The sequence below is a fragment of the Tympanuchus pallidicinctus genome, unplaced genomic scaffold (assembly GCF_026119805.1).
Source record: "Tympanuchus pallidicinctus isolate F22 unplaced genomic scaffold, pur_lepc_1.0 scaffold22, whole genome shotgun sequence".
In the NCBI taxonomy this organism is placed as follows: domain Eukaryota; kingdom Metazoa; phylum Chordata; class Aves; order Galliformes; family Phasianidae; genus Tympanuchus; species Tympanuchus pallidicinctus.
Window position 1 is genome coordinate 32,701,928 of NW_026294739.1, and position 15,426 is coordinate 32,717,353.

The 15,426-nt window shown below is 38.3% G+C and overlaps 1 protein-coding gene across 2 annotated transcripts in view; it reads left to right on the plus strand.

Moving 5' to 3' along the window:
* PEPD (peptidase D) overlaps window positions 1–15,426 on the plus strand; it is a 116,948-nt gene that overhangs the window by 15,893 nt on the left and 85,629 nt on the right. The window contains exons 4-8 of one of the 2 annotated variants that reach the window (XM_052685836.1): window positions 1,421–1,484; window positions 2,389–2,436; window positions 4,098–4,159; window positions 10,291–10,335; window positions 14,708–14,783. In XM_052685836.1, the coding sequence (XP_052541796.1) occupies window positions 1,421–1,484; window positions 2,389–2,436; window positions 4,098–4,159; window positions 10,291–10,335; window positions 14,708–14,783 (295 nt within the window). The remainder of the gene's footprint in view (window positions 1–1,420; window positions 1,485–2,388; window positions 2,437–4,097; window positions 4,160–10,290; window positions 10,336–14,707; window positions 14,784–15,426) is intronic. The other variant, XM_052685837.1, reaches the window with a different exon arrangement.

Here is a 15,426-nt window from a genome sequence, read left to right on the forward strand (position 1 = left end):
AATTTGTTTACCATCTAGTCAGAGGTGCTAAATGGGTGAAGAGAGAAGCGAGGCAGAGCCTTAAGTGCTTCAGAGAAGAGCTGAAAAATCTCTGTGGTTCCTACTAAAAGTTTGCTGGCTTCTGCTTTGAGGCAGCAGGAAGACCAGCAGGGGGGTACATATCTGAGAGACTTGGTTGTGTATCATTAGGTGCAGTGGAGTCATCAGTAACTGACCTGGTGGATAAACAGAGGCTCAGGGCAGCGTGGGAAGTTGTTGTTTTCTTTGTCTCAAAGTACTGAAAAATTTCTCAGCCTTGAAAGGATGATGAGCTACTTGTGTTCCTTGAAATAATGATGGTGCTCGTAAGAAGAGTCTTTGGAGGGGTCACAGCTGGAATGGGATCAATAATGCTTTAATACTAAACATAAGCAAAAAAATAAACTAGTAGCAGTTTACTATAAAGCACATAATTAGAGGAGGCAACAAACTAAGGAAAAGAGTTTTAAAACATTTGGTGAAAAAGGCAGAAGCGTTATTATTGGCATCATGGAAGTGAGACCTATTCTTACACAAACAGCATTAAATGAAGTGAGTAAAATCTAACACATCTGTGGGCATGCTTTTTACTAATACTTGATTGACAAGAAACAGTTCTCAGATTCAGACTTCACAGGTAATTGCAAATAGCACTTCAGAAGTATGTCTCTATAGAACACACAGTACCATAAATTGGCTGTAAATTAGGTGGTTTTACAGTTGGGATCCTTCTGATACCAGATAAATGGGTTGAAACTGAAAGAGAACAAAAATGGGAAGTGCTAAATCTGTTCATGATGTTTCTGGGATATTAAAGTCACACATGCCTGGAGCTCTGGGGTGCTGGGGAGGAAAGGCTGCAGAGCACTTCCTGGTGGTCCTCAGGCTGCCTCGTGCTCGTGTTGGTGGGCTTGCAGCAGGGAAGAAGCTCCTGCGGTTGTTGGGTGCCAGAGCAGGAGGTGAATATTTTGTTTGTTCTTCAAATATAACACAAGGTGAGCTGGCTTGTTGCTGTTTTTCAGCATCCTTCCACCATCTGGTGGGTTGGAAGACTGCAAACAAATGGCATGGTAAAACTCTTCTAACAAAACTGTCTTCTGTGGAGCAAATAGGTGGATGTAGGGGAGGAAAAAAAGCCCACAGTGTTTACTTCAGGAGGAGATGGTTGGAATATGAGTATCAAGCATGGACAGAGTCAAAGCGTAGTGATTTTGTAACTGTGGTAACTTTATCTGCAATCTACTCTTTTGAGAAATTGAATCAAGGATAAGAACATTAGATCACATATAAGGAATATTTTAATGTTCTGATAGTAGAGGGCTTTTTTTTTTTTTTTTTCCATCTGTGGCCTTGAATATTAAATGTAACAAAATTAAATGTTTCTTTCTCTTGTTTCCCAAAGGATTCACCCCCCTGAACACTTCAAAGAAAAGTATGCTGTGGATGAAGTCCACTATGTGAATGAGGTGAGTTGTCTGCATCTATGAATACAGAGTTAATATGTGGCAGTGATTTTGCTGCACTGCTTACTGCGTATCTCCTGACTTGTGAGGCTGTGGTGTTGTGGTTGGTTTGGTTTTTTTTGTATTTTTTGTTTTTAAATTAGTGGGAAGTGTCCTTCATTCTTACGAAGCATTCACACATTTTAAAAGAAAGGGAGAAGGAGCTGCCAATTTGGGCTGAACTCCATGGTCTTAATCCAAAGACTGTCTCACAAACATGTTGTGGGCTTCATGCAAACTGTCAGTTTGTATCTTTATCTAACAGAAACATTTGCTAAGTACACTTTTTTCAATACCTTGAAGGTTTGAAGGAGACTGCTGTTATTAAGATCGTGTGTCCTAACTCCTCCAAAGAGCTATGAGGAATGGCTGCCAGCTTTGCTCTTAATTTATGTTGAATTATTCTAATATTTGAATAAACAGCTATATTTTTAATTTTAAATGCAAGTGAGGCTCTCTTAATCAGATTTCTCACTTTATTTTTGAGCAGATGTTTATATACTTAAGTACCTGGCCAGGCATCTTTTTTTTTTTCTGGTAGGCACAGAATACTGAAGGAGGAAGAATGCTAATTGAATGCAATTGAGTTATTTTCTGATTGGAATAACTTTTTTGATAGAGCAACCTTAAGATACAGTTGTTGTTTATGTATTTGAAGGGCACCAGGAGCATAAGTTCTCAAAATATTTTGTCATCTACTGGCTCTTATTGCAAGTGTTGTGTATAGGTACAATATATGAGAAGTATCAGAACAGTTTTGTATTTCCTAATCATTTAGTCTTACACAGAGAATTTTGATAAAATAGTTAGCAGTGATTGTGAAGAAGAAAAATTAAAAAAATGACAGCAATCTCAAACTTGCTTTTAGATATCCAGTGTCTTGGCTTCGAAGAAACCTTCTGTGCTGCTTACTTTGGTGAGTAGCAGTATTCTGAAGATTGATTATCATTACCTTCAACAAAGGGGATCACATTAAGTATTTCTTTACTCTGACATTCCCCCTATATCTTTCCTTCCTCATCCTTGTGAAATTTGAGGCTGTCTGTCCATTTTAAACTATTCTGGCTCCACCATACCTTGTGTTTAGTTTTGTTGTTTTTTTTTTTTTGACTTGTGTCTTTCCAGCCTATAATCTGGAAAGCTTTGCCTGTGTTCTGGTGAAATTTGACAATCTTGCCCAGAGTTGGCCTTGCTATCTTTTAGCCTTCATAGAATGACTCTGAACTCTGTGTCTTTCTGCTGTTGCTCTGGCCGTGTTGGGCTTTTCTGTGGGAATTCTGAAAAAGGGGATTCTTCATGGGATGGTTTGGTAAAAACAAATTCTGCAAGGAGGATGTGACTGAATGCCTGCCAACTGGAGGTTGCTCTGGAAGTAAGATCAGCCTGCAGGCTTTACCTCCCCTTGTTGATTCTTCCCTGTCACCTCTTTCCCAGCTTCTTTTTGTGACAAATATTTTGTAGACCTCTTTCATTGTTAACAGTATCTGCTTTGTTGTCTCCAGTCTATGTAAGAAATGATTTGCAGACATTGAGCTTTCCCTTACAGCAAATGCAGTGGCAGCTCCTGGATTTCTTGTTTTCCCATGATAGTTGCCAGATGAGTGTTAAGAAATATTCTTCCTTACACAGTCACATATCACATAGCGTGAGATCTCCTCTTTTTATCCGTTTTGGTCCTAAGTATAATCTTCAATCTTTCTTTCATTGTTAATATAAATATTAAAAAGATGAAACAATCAATAGCTTTCTTTTATAATGTTTCAGAGGAATGACTGAAAAAGGGCTTATTTGTTCATCTTGGACTCTTTATGTGCATTTCCACGCGTCAAGTTGTTAATTAGTTCTCTCTCTGTGAGTAGTCCATTGTATCAGGGAATTTTAACAAATTTTTTGGCTGGGAGAATGGAGCTGTGACGCTTTCACATTACTCCCACTGCTACGATGAAATTTACAGAGAAGGAAAGAGCACTTCTCTGAATGTTGGCTGAAGGGAGGCTGGGTCCTCTCCTCCTGTGGTTTCATTCTAAATACAGAACTGTAATACTGCTCCACAGGGTTTCCCATATGCATGTCAGAAATGTTCATCTGCTGTATAGCAGCCAAAATCCTCATGCTTATGCTACTTGCTTGAATGGAAAACTATGGGGGGACAGCAGCATGCTGATTTAAATAGTAAGCATTGCCAAGGCATTGCAGAATCATTTCTTATAAAATTAAACTACTTTAGAAGAAACCTTGGTTCGTTATTATTCTCTTGCCCTTTGTTATTATATAGGTCTCTCAGCTCCTTTCAAAACTAAAGGGAACTGGAAATCCAGGCCTATCATTTTCCTAAGCAGCAGATCCTAGCCTGAGTTATATGTTGGTCTCCTTTGAAATGAATATATTTGTTCTATTGGTCTGCATTTAAACAAATAGGCTTTTTTTTTTTTTTTTCCTTTTTTGTAATAGTGATTCAAGTAACCATATATGTTTTCCCAGAGATTTACTGCTGTTAGGCTTCCTGCATGATTTAACTTGTAAATACTTGTATCTGACTGACAATCACGGTCATTTTAATTTTTTTTTCCCTTCCAGCGTGGTGTTAACACTGATAGTGGGAGTATCTCCAAAGAAGCTTCATTTGAGGGAATTAGCCAGTAAGTAAAATTTTTTTAGGTTTTTTTTTTTTTTTTGGTTACGTTGAATTCATCTTATGTTTCACATTAAATGATATTTTTCATAGTGGCAGGATGTTGAATGGCAAATTGAACTTTTGACATGCTTCTAATGATCTGAAATATAGTTGGGTGGAGGGGGGAGAGATTGGAGAACTCTTTTGCAACTGAGATGATCCAGTGTTTTCCTTCCTTGATTTTTGGCCTAAGTTACTACAACCACGCAGACTGCGACTTTTATTCCCACTTTCAGAGATGGAATACTTGATTTTCAGATTTCAGAAAATGGGATCTTTATGAGCAGCCTCTTCTAGTGATTTCCTTCAGGTAGATATTAGGAATTCTGGTATGTACATTTTTCTGGAAAGTTGTAACAAGTGCAGAATGGAAGATCACCGTTCTGCCTTGACGTGTCCTCTGAGTGTCCCTTGATATTGTATTTTTATGAAGCTTGGTTACTGGTCCATCTACAAAAGTATTTCGAAAAGGCTGTTAATAAAAATGCATCACAGACTGCTCTGAGAAGCAGGATGGTAGCCTTAATTTTGAAGGAAATGCAACTGGTGTTTTGTTTTAATGTCCTAAAATGAAATCATTTTCCATTATATCTCAAGCATATTGTAGGAAAGAAACAAACTTCTCATTGAAAAACCTGCTAAAAGGAGTACATGTGCTGAGATGTTGAGTAAGTGGCCTTTCTTGTAGTCCTTGACTCACGGTCACCCTGCTGTATTTTTCTCCATCCACCTCTGTCCACAGCACATTAATTCTGCACAGATAATTGCAGAACACAGAATGTATTACAATTCTGAGCAGTCATTTGTGTAGTCAGATAGCATATGTTCTGAAATAGTGCTTTCTCTGTCGTGTGAACTGAAATCTGATCTCACAATTACTTTGTTTTCCCCTCTACAACCTAAATGGAAACTTTATGATTGTGAAGATTATTGGAGACCATGCTAGCAGACATTTAAGTATCTTTTGCTGCCCAATCAGTAAAATCTGAACTATTTCAAAACAGAATCAAGTCATTTTGAATTAATATTTGGTGCCCTTTCTTTTCTGTTGCTTTGATCAAGTAGATACTCATTTATCTTATGCTCTCTATGTGCAAATGAACTCCAGAATAGATGTGGAGAGATGTCTTCAGTTTTATTTGAGAAATCTCCATGTGCAATATAAACACTTGATAGCCCTAGAAGTAACTATTTAAGGAATGATGATTAAAGGTCTGCATTCCTTTTTCCTTCTGAATTCTACTGAAACACTGGAGCTTTATTATTAACATGTTGTATTACTATCAGCATTAACACAGAAAGTCATTCCGTTTGATACGTTGTTGATTGACTTGTGATATTGATACAGTGTATGTCCCACAGCACTTGAAGGGATTAATGATATTTTCTCAGTAGTTTGTGGTGAACACATTTGGTTTGCTCTGACTGGAGTGCAGCTACACTTTTCAGGGAGCTTTCTAGCAGTTCAGCAGAGAATTCCTTAGAGAGTGAGGATATGCTCGCCCTCTCCACCCCCGGGCATTGGATTTTTCCTTTTGCTGTTTTTGACAGATGTACTTAATGTCTTTGTCTCTCCTACCATACCCCAGTGTCAAAGAGCACTTGTTGATTTTGTTGTTGAACGTGCTAGAGGTGCACTCCTTCTCAACTCTTTTGACATGCTTCGTGCCCTCGAACCACTTGTCTCTCCAGCCTTCTCATCTCCCCAGCTCATAATTCTGGGGGCCGTCAGCTCTGTGGTTACAATGGGCCATGGGCCCACAGCAGGCAGTGCGGGGAGGGAGTCTGGCTGGTGGGGGCAGGGAGGAGGGGTGAGCTGCTATGTGAAGTCTGATCTCCTTAGAGCTTTGTAATTGTATATAAATCAACCAGTTTTTGTTTGGTTTTGACACAGACTCTAACTTCAGCATTTATTTCTTCCCCTCTCTTGTATCGAGTTTATTCAAACTTGTGTTTTTCTAATACATTGATTTCTTCCAGGTTGAGCTTGTACCAAACTATGTTTTTCTAAGCAGTGCTACTTTGTGTTTGGCAGTGATTACACCTTGCCCTCTTCTTTGCTTGGCCAGACTGGGGTTCAGCCATTAAGTTATTTCATTCTTTTGCTAGTTTCCATTTTCTGGTTACCTCCTCGAGATGTATCTGCTTGCTACAGTCTCTGTTTCTCCTGCTCCCATTTGTTTTATTTCTCCTGGACTGAGTGTGTTCCACTGTAGATGCTTCCCCCCCCTTTTTTTTTTCCCCAGTATGGATAATAATAAAAATAAATGCATCATTTCCTGAACAAGCTCAATCTTGCTCTGTTTGGAGGCTGTTCTGCTCCTCTCAGAAGCCACCTTTTCCTTGCCCTAATCATGTTGCTGCCTTGCCTTCTTTTTGAACCTTTTGAACTTCTTATGGAACATAATTATCCAAACTATTTCGTTATTTTTCCACTATACTGAATAGTCATTTGAGGCAAAATGGCTGCTGTGGGTTATTTGCATGCTTACTCAGAACATTACCCAAGTTGTTTTTGTTCTGCTGTAAATGATCAATCTGGTTTGTACGCAGATAATAGAACCCATCATAACAAATCATGGTACAGTTGTTTTTGCAGATTACATATAGCTCTCTTTTGGATGGCAAAGTGTGTCATACATTTGAGTTCTTAAAGAAAAAAAATGTTTTTTTTTTTTTTTAAGTAAAAAGTGGGCATGTTGCTTGCTTCAGATTCAACTGAATGCAGAGCTAAGACCAGTTTGTTTTTGTGTATTGAGGTCAACCATTATAAGAGATTCTCCATATTAAAGAAAATTTTAACATGTGTAAATATTTTAGATTTGTCATCATATACATATTTTGTAAACTGACAAAAAAAGTTTCACTATAGAGGAGCTGTGGATTTCTAGCCTTTTTTTAAACTAATGAAATTTCCTCACATGTTGAAGGACAACTGAGTGTGAAATCAATTTGAACATGCCATTCACTGTAATATTTCTTAGTTCTGTGTTGATTAAATGGGAGCATTAACACATTTTAGATTGCAACAATAGCAAAATGTCATTTGTTTTCTTCCTTGAGACCACATATCTCATCAAGTATTGTCAATTTGTAGATTGCAGTGAAACAGAATTGGATTGCTCTGCATGATCCTCTTAGCATTAGGGCAGTCCATGGTTTTTAAGAGTAAGTTGATTATTGTCTAGCAGGATCTAAACTTGCTTAAAAGATAAGGTAGGGTTATTTAATTAGAAATTCCTGCACAAGTGACATGAATTAATCAGTATTTGTGTGCTCTGCTTAGTGGTGACTAGCTCTTAAGTGTACTGTTTAACCAGTGACTTTTAGAACATGGCTTGTTTAGCTGCCTTGTTCCTAATTAAAACAAATATAATTTGAGTCACTAGCTTTGGATGTCCAACAATCATAACTCTGGTCTTGGGGCCACTCACACAGGACCCACAAGCTAAGCAGAATTGAGACAGTTCAATCCTTAATCATTGGCTTCTTTGAAAAAACTACGTAGAGTAGATCAGAATCTCTTCCAAATATGAGTTGATGCTGTGTTCCGGAGCCCCAGGATCTTGTTTCATTCTTAATGATATATCAGAGTCTGCTCTTCAGATGAGAGAGAGAACTGCAGTTCTGCTCATGATCTTCTGCCTCCTCTCCATGACCCCAGCACTGCTTTGTTTTACAGCCTTTCATTGTGTTTAATTAGTTTTCTAAACTGACAGCGGTGAGCTGCTGCGTGGTAAGTGGTCACAGCCAGTGTGTAGAAATGGAGTTTCTGGCAACACAAAGGCAGTTCAGGAGGAGCTGTTGGGGTTGGAAAAGCACAAGCTGGGGACTGTGAAAGAGGTAATAGTACATCTTTGAAAACTTTTCTGAAAGCATTATTTGACCGATGTCAGCGCACGGTTTTTCCCCAACCCATTTTATTTATTTTTAACAGATGGACGCAGTCTGCTTATTGTGAGCTTTGTAGTTTTACCATTTGGCTTATGATGCACTTTTGGCTTTGTCTGTGCTTGTGATTAAAGAGATATGTGAATTATCAGATTGTCAGTCTTCATCTGTATCAGCACCTCCCTGCCCTTAATTTTCTTTTGGTACTTTGTGGTGACTACAGGTTATATGTTGTATTCACAGAGCTAGCGTTGGAGCGTTCTGCATTGCTGCAGTTTCTCCTTACACTTGGATTAATTGCTCTATTTTTTGTTCTGACATACCATGACTATTATTGAAAGTCCTTTGTCTGTTGCAGTTGCAGCTTAATTCTTCTCTGTCTAGTCTTTCTGTGGTACTGCTTGCTTGTTTCCAGCCAAGTAGTAGTGGGGAGCTCAGGATTTTGTGGCTTTCTAGTATTTTTTCTAAATTGATGTGTACTGCATCATTCAAAGGTTTTCCTCTGTATAAACTTGCGTTTAACTGGCTCTTCCATTCCAGAATTATTTCTACATTGAACTAGCTAGATAGTAGCTGTTGGGTGGGAATGACTAAATATGAAATGTAGCTTTTTTTGGTATTACAAGACTTTCTTGTTTCCAGATGACAAACTTTATTGTGCAGTGATGCAGTATTCTGGGACTTCTGGCTTTTGTGTTGTGTTGGTTTTCCAGTGGTTTCTAACTGATACATGTAATATTGAATACTGTACAGCCTGTCCTTGTTGAATGTTCTGATAAATTGTTGTTTTCTATCTTGGAGTAGGAACAAAGCTTTTAACCTTCACCTCGTTAGGATTTTATATGTTTATGAGCACGTGTCCTTGAAAAAGACATGTTTTTTCTCTTGCTATCTAAGGATGCAGGAAGACACTGGTACAATTAGAAGTGGCTTTTAAATATTTTTAAAATTGAATTTATCCTTTAGTTAGTCCCCTCTGAGATATTGCAAATCACCATTAACCTGAAGTAGATTTATTTTTTTTCCTCCCAAAATTGTGAGAAAATTAATTATTGCCTTCCAACGTTCTTCTGAAGGTCTGATGGGAGCCTTGGAGCATTTTAATTCTCTTATATTCCCTAACTGAAGAACCAATGGTCTTGAGCCAGACAAAAGCATCTTTGATGCAGAATACTCCTTAGGCATTTAAATTGTAAGCAAAAACACCCTTGAACAATGCTTGAAAATCCATTTGTGCTCCACTTAATTACTCAAGTTCTTATTCTATTGGCCACTGTAATGTTATTGTTTAGAGAGCCTCAAAACAGTTCCAAGGAGATGTGAATTCTTAATGCAGAAAATGAATGGAAAGAAGTTTTTGAGGCTGAGGTGGAGGCTTTGCCTTGTTTGTAGATAACAGATGAGAAGTTCTCTCTTTTTCAGTCTTCCTCTAAGTGATGTTTATCATATGCACACAGAAACTGGAATGTGTTAAATAAATAAATAAATAAATTAGAGTTCAAATCGTAAAAACATTTTGATTGGGAGGAATCTCTGGAGATTGATCTGGTCCAACCCACACTCATAGCAGTGAATTGATAATTTAAGGTTTTACGTTTGTTAGAAGCAAGTTTTGTGTGTCCTGAATGTACTCTTACTCTGCGTGTTCTTAGAACGTGCCTGGTTTAATTTCATGTGTTTTAACATGAACTCCTTGCCTCCCAGTGAAGATGAACGTGTGCTTTCTCTGTTGTGATGTACTCTGATCCACACTAACTTCAAATCTTACATTTGGGAGACCTCATTCTGACCTTCCAATATTTAAAGGGAGATTATGAATAGGAGAGAAATTAACTTTTAACATGTCGATACTGATAGGACAAGGGGGATGATTTTAAGTTAATGGAGGGAAGATTAAGATTAGGTAAATTTTCACTGAGATGGTGAGGTAGAACAGATGGCCCAGGGATGTGGTGGATGTCCCATCCATGGAGATGTTTAAGGCCAGGTTGGATGGGGTGCTGGGCAGGCCTGAGCCGGTGCTTGATCTACTGGTTGGCAGCTTTGCACATAGCAGGGAGTCACTTCCAACCTGAGCCATTCTATGATTTGCCTTTGCAAGTTTTCACAGCCTCAAGGAAGGCACTTTTTTAAAAAGAAAAAAAACCAAACAGAACAAACTTTGCCTGGCTGCTTGTTGATGTTTGTATTGTTTGCTTTTTGCAGATTTAATGTGAACAACAAAATCCTTCATCCTGAAATTGCAGAATGGTGAGTAGCAAGAAGTCTTTCTATTTTAGTAGTTGAACATGCCTATATTCTGAACTGTTGCTTCAGAAGCGTTCTCTCAGTGAAATGTCCTACTTAGTTAAGGATATGTTTTAATTTTAGGCTGATTTCACATCATGGGCCGGAAATAAGGCTTGAAGGTAAAAATATGGTTAAGTAACAGCATTGAGAAGTTAAGAATTTATGTAACATTCCTTAAGCCTCAAGTCTGGATAAAAATTGTAATAGGATATGTTTGGAACTAAGTCACGTTCATGTAAATGTGAATTTGTATGAATAACATACAATTCAGGATAATTCATATTCTAGCAATGCAAATCAAAGGTAGGTGAAAACTAAGTCCAAACATATAATATTTAATAAGGTGTTATTACTTTCCTAGGATTTATTTTAACTTCATTAATTTTGGCAAATTATTATTCACGTAGCTGCACTTTTTAATTCTAGGAGGATTCTACTGCAGCCTGTCTTGAATAGTAAAAGTCTGTGTGACTTAGTGTATTAGGAGCTTGCAAAGCTTCTGCATTGATAGGAGAGGTCTAGAAATCTTCACTTGTGCTCTGAAACCCCTGATGTCCTACTCTGTTGAAATGGTATAAGCCATTTAGAAGTTCCTTATAAGGTCTTATTTACCTGCAGTGATATGGCTGTTGTGTTAGCTGTCTGGTTTGATGTAGGTTGTGAGCTTTCTGCTGGTCAGACACAGGGAACTTCCAGCCTCGATCCCACGTCATGGTGGTGAGTGTTTCTCCAAGAGACCTGGCAAGCTGGGGAAGGGAGCTACACCTTTGTGTGCCCTGCTGCTTGCTTACCTTCTTGTAGTCTTGTTAGTAGAGAATGATAAGGAACAGGAAAGGGAACTTGAAAAGAGCCATATTTCCAAGCTTTAATTTCTAAGTACAAGTGCACTGCAGGAAGGGAGAGAATTTTAACTGCAGAGGGTTTTCCTTTAGAGCTACAAGCTTGTTTCCAAATCAGCTTTCCTGGTAACATTCACCTAATGAAGGTGTCATGCAATGAGCTGCTGTTCTGTGTGGTGTGGCATAGATGAGGGTCTTAATCTTTTTACAGGAAGCTCGGGAATGGGCTCACTTGAGGTCTGTGCCCCAAGGTTGTACTGAGATAGACTTAGCAATGAGGCAAAACAAAGGCAACACTTAAGAGTTGTTTGTTTTGGTGAATGCTTTTGTCAGTGAATGCTAGTCCAGAACTCTGGTTGTGCCTCCTCTGTGATCTTAGGTGGGAAGCAGTACTTGAAATACTTCGTATGCACCTTCTCTGTGCCTGCCTATGAAGAAAACAGCTTTAAGTGAAGCTGAAGTTCACGCTTGCAGTCAAGATGTCTTAAAGTATTTAATCAAGTTTGGTGGCTTTTGTTTGAGGTTAAAGTATGTTAAAGACCACTTGGATGTTAAGTATCTGGGGAAATTAATATTTGAATGACAGACTCCATATATTAAACCCTCCTAAGTTAGTGTTTCCTTGGAATCTCAGACTGTTCCCCAAGAAGCTTTCTTTGGAAAGCTATAACATTTCTAGAATTAAGAACGTTTTCATTTTAGGAAGGTGGAACTTTGGGTGGTTATTTGAGATATTCTCTAGGGTAGGAAATTCCTTCATTTGCACTGTATACTTCCATTATTTACATAATTTCAACAAGCTCTGGACTTCTCTGTCTTACATTGATAATTGTCAGAAAAATTCTGTTTTCTTAAAAATTTCAATAGGAGGTGAAATGGCTGAGCTTTCTGAACCAGCCAGGAAGAACTGTAGGCTGCAAAAGTCATGTTTACTATTCCTTACTCCTGCAAAAAAAAAAAAAGTGTTTCAATGCTGAAAGGGGAGAGTGTTTGTGGTTGAGGATCTGTTGCCTCCCTTTTTAAATCCATCCTTTTCCAAGTTCACAGTGTTTCATGACTTACCATGAATCTTGTTTTCATTGAGTGGCTTGCCACTTCTGGTTAATCTAAGAACTGTGTTATGTGCTGAATCTGTACATTTTTGCAGTTGCATTAGCTGGAGCCTGCAAGTGATTTGTTCCTGCTGAAATGTTAATGAATATATTCAACATATAACTGGTCCAAGAGCTGTTCTTAGAACACTGAAGTTAATGTTACTAAACAAAGGTGGGACTTTGTTCTAGTGATAACTTGGAAGTGGTGTGGGGGGGGATAATAAAAAGCTGAGTCATTCATCATCCTTGGGGTTACCATGTAGTACTAACAAAAGTGCTTGGCTCTCAACACCTCAAACCCAGTTTGGGAGTCATTGCTTCTTGTTATTGCAATTGAGGAGAAGGTGCTGAAATACCCTTCTGCTGCACAAACATGCTGCTGGGAGCTCCATCAGCAATACCAGTGCAGTCAGCATAGGAGCACAGTGAGTTTTCTTTGGAGATCTGCTTGATCTCCCCTACTAACAGTTGGCTGGTGATTTCTGTTGCTCTTGGAATGAATAAATGCTTTCTGTAAAATGTTTTGGTGCTTGACCTGGTGCAAATGAAGGTGATTAATTCCATAAAAAGGCTAAAGCTAAATATCCATTTGGATATGCAGAAAGATACCAGAGAAGTTATGATCTAAAATAAATACCTTGACCCGGAAGCCTTATGATCTAGTCAAGTAAAAGAGATACTGTTTGCACTTGTAGTTGAGCAGTTATTAACTTGTATTCCTCCCAGATCCCAATAAAGAGATGAGACATCTGAATTATGGAACAGCCTATTTTTCAGGCACTTGCAGAGCGTGGATATGTACTGTATATTGAAAGTAATATAAAGGCACATCAAACAAGTATTAAATTACCCTGCTAGCACATGCAGTCTTCTGAACAGGATTTAAAACAAAATAATCTTTACGCCTTTGCTACCTCATTCTAATGTGAATATATTTGAGCTGCTGTTGTTTATCTAAGTCAAAAATCAAAAGCAGAAGTTTGTTTCCTCATCCATGGTGAGGAGCTTACACTACTCCAGTGTAATTTTATCACCTCGGTGTTCATTTTAAAATCTAGTATTTCTCATTCTCAGTGTGCATCATGATTATTGTCATGATATTCCAATTCACTAAGAATGTCTAATTCCTTTCTCTTTGCTATTTTTCTGTTAAAACATTTTGATATCACCGTTTTTAAAAAGGTATCTTTACTCTTGCCAGAAAAATTCTCTTTGGGTGGGAGTCTGTGCCACACAGCAGTACAGCTGCCATCAGAGGCACTGAGGGCTGAGTAACCCTCGTCTGGACTCATTAAAACAAACTGCAGGAGCAGAAACGTAACAAATAGTTTTCTACAGCAGCATGAGTAGCAGTTGTAATAATAATTAAAGAAAGGTGCCCTGGTGGCAGTTTTGAAATATCTCAATCATGGTACTTTATACCTGCTGCAAGCTCTGCAATGGGACTGGAAAACACAATTCAAGTATTTTCACCAAATTCAATAGATGTAGTTCTGTTCTTTATAAGCAGTAACTGCGGTGTTTGCGGCGTCCTTTGAGGTGGATGTGAGAAATATTAAGAAATCAGTATGTGTAGCAGTAGGAAGAGTAGGTGGTGTTCAATAGAGAGTAGGAACTATCTCCACTTCCCGTTCGTGTTCACACAAAATAGCTGCTTTTATTTGAACTAGGCAATAGAAAGCAGTGCAAGTAGATAAAAATTTAATGTTAAATTTTTTAGTTGAGTTCAGAACAGAATATCAAGGCTTATGAATAAATGCAAGTTCAGCATTTCATAAGGCATGAAGAATAGGGTGTTATTTTTTTATTGTGTTTTCTGAATACAGGAAGGAAAGTGGACGTTGTGGCTGTAATTACTGCCTCTGTGGTTTCTGAACTTCATGGTTTGGATTTTAAATACTAAACAGATGCAGCTTTTGTTCCATCTGTTCCCCCAAGGTATTGCAGATAGGTGGGAGTTGGGATTATGCTGAATTAGAAATTTTGGAGCTCTGGAAATTTCATTATGTAAACTAGTTTCAAATTATGTTTAAAAAGTAACTCAAGTATGCCTGTACAAATTTTCCACTGGTACTGTTGAGCAGCGACAAATACAGAACTCCACTGCCTTTGTTCCAAATGTGCTGTAAAATGAGTTGAAAAAAGGTTGATTGGACCACTTGTTTATTCATCTCAAAATAATGCAGGCTGATGTTTGGAATGCCTGTGACGTTCTTTTGTAAGATTGATTTGCTAGTGGTGAATCAATGCCAATGGAACTTCACTGTCACAAATACTTCAGTAAGGCTCTGTTCTTGAGGTACTGGTCGTACTTACTGTAGGCAATACATGTTGTTTTCAGGTTATTTTGTATTCTTAAGCTAAGAAGCAAACCTAACCAAAATCTGTTCTACTTTTAAGTCGTGTGATTAAGACAGACATGGAATTGGAAGTTCTGCGCTACACCAATAAAATCTCCAGTGAAGCTCATAAAGAGGTAATGGATCCTTTACTGTTAATAATTTTTGCTCTTAGTGTAACAGTAGTACTCAGAAAACGTTCCCAGCAACCCTGAATTGCTTAGTAATAAAATAATGGAAAGGCTGGATAGAAATAAGAGGGTAATATCCCTTCTATTACAGCCCAGTAATATACCTTGCATTGTCCTTGAACTCACTGGTGCATTTGCAGTGTGTGAGAAATGAAGTGTGGTTTTGGATAAAAGCTGGAGCCTCAGCAGAAGGTGACCTGCCTGCAGTCTGTCTGTTCTTTGTGCAAATACCTGTACAGCAATGGAGAAGGAGATGAAGATTTTTCAGCTGGCCCACATCTGTGTGCAGCTCTAGAAAGTTTTGCTCTGGCAGTTTACTCAAGCCAGTCCCTTATAAACTGTGGGAGTTGTGGTGTTGGTGATATGGACCTTAGGTGTCAATCCTGTACTCTATAAAATGACTCAGATGCCGTGAGTTCTGAGCGAAGACCAGGGGGAGCTTAGTGAAAAGTATCCTGAAGAAGTTACCAGTTAACTGTTGACTTTGCCCCTGTTCTACACATTTCTGAACTGTGAAGCATGAAAATATTGTGAAGTGCACATTGTAGAGAGTCTATGCATTTGCATTCATTCTCCTCAGTCATTTGTA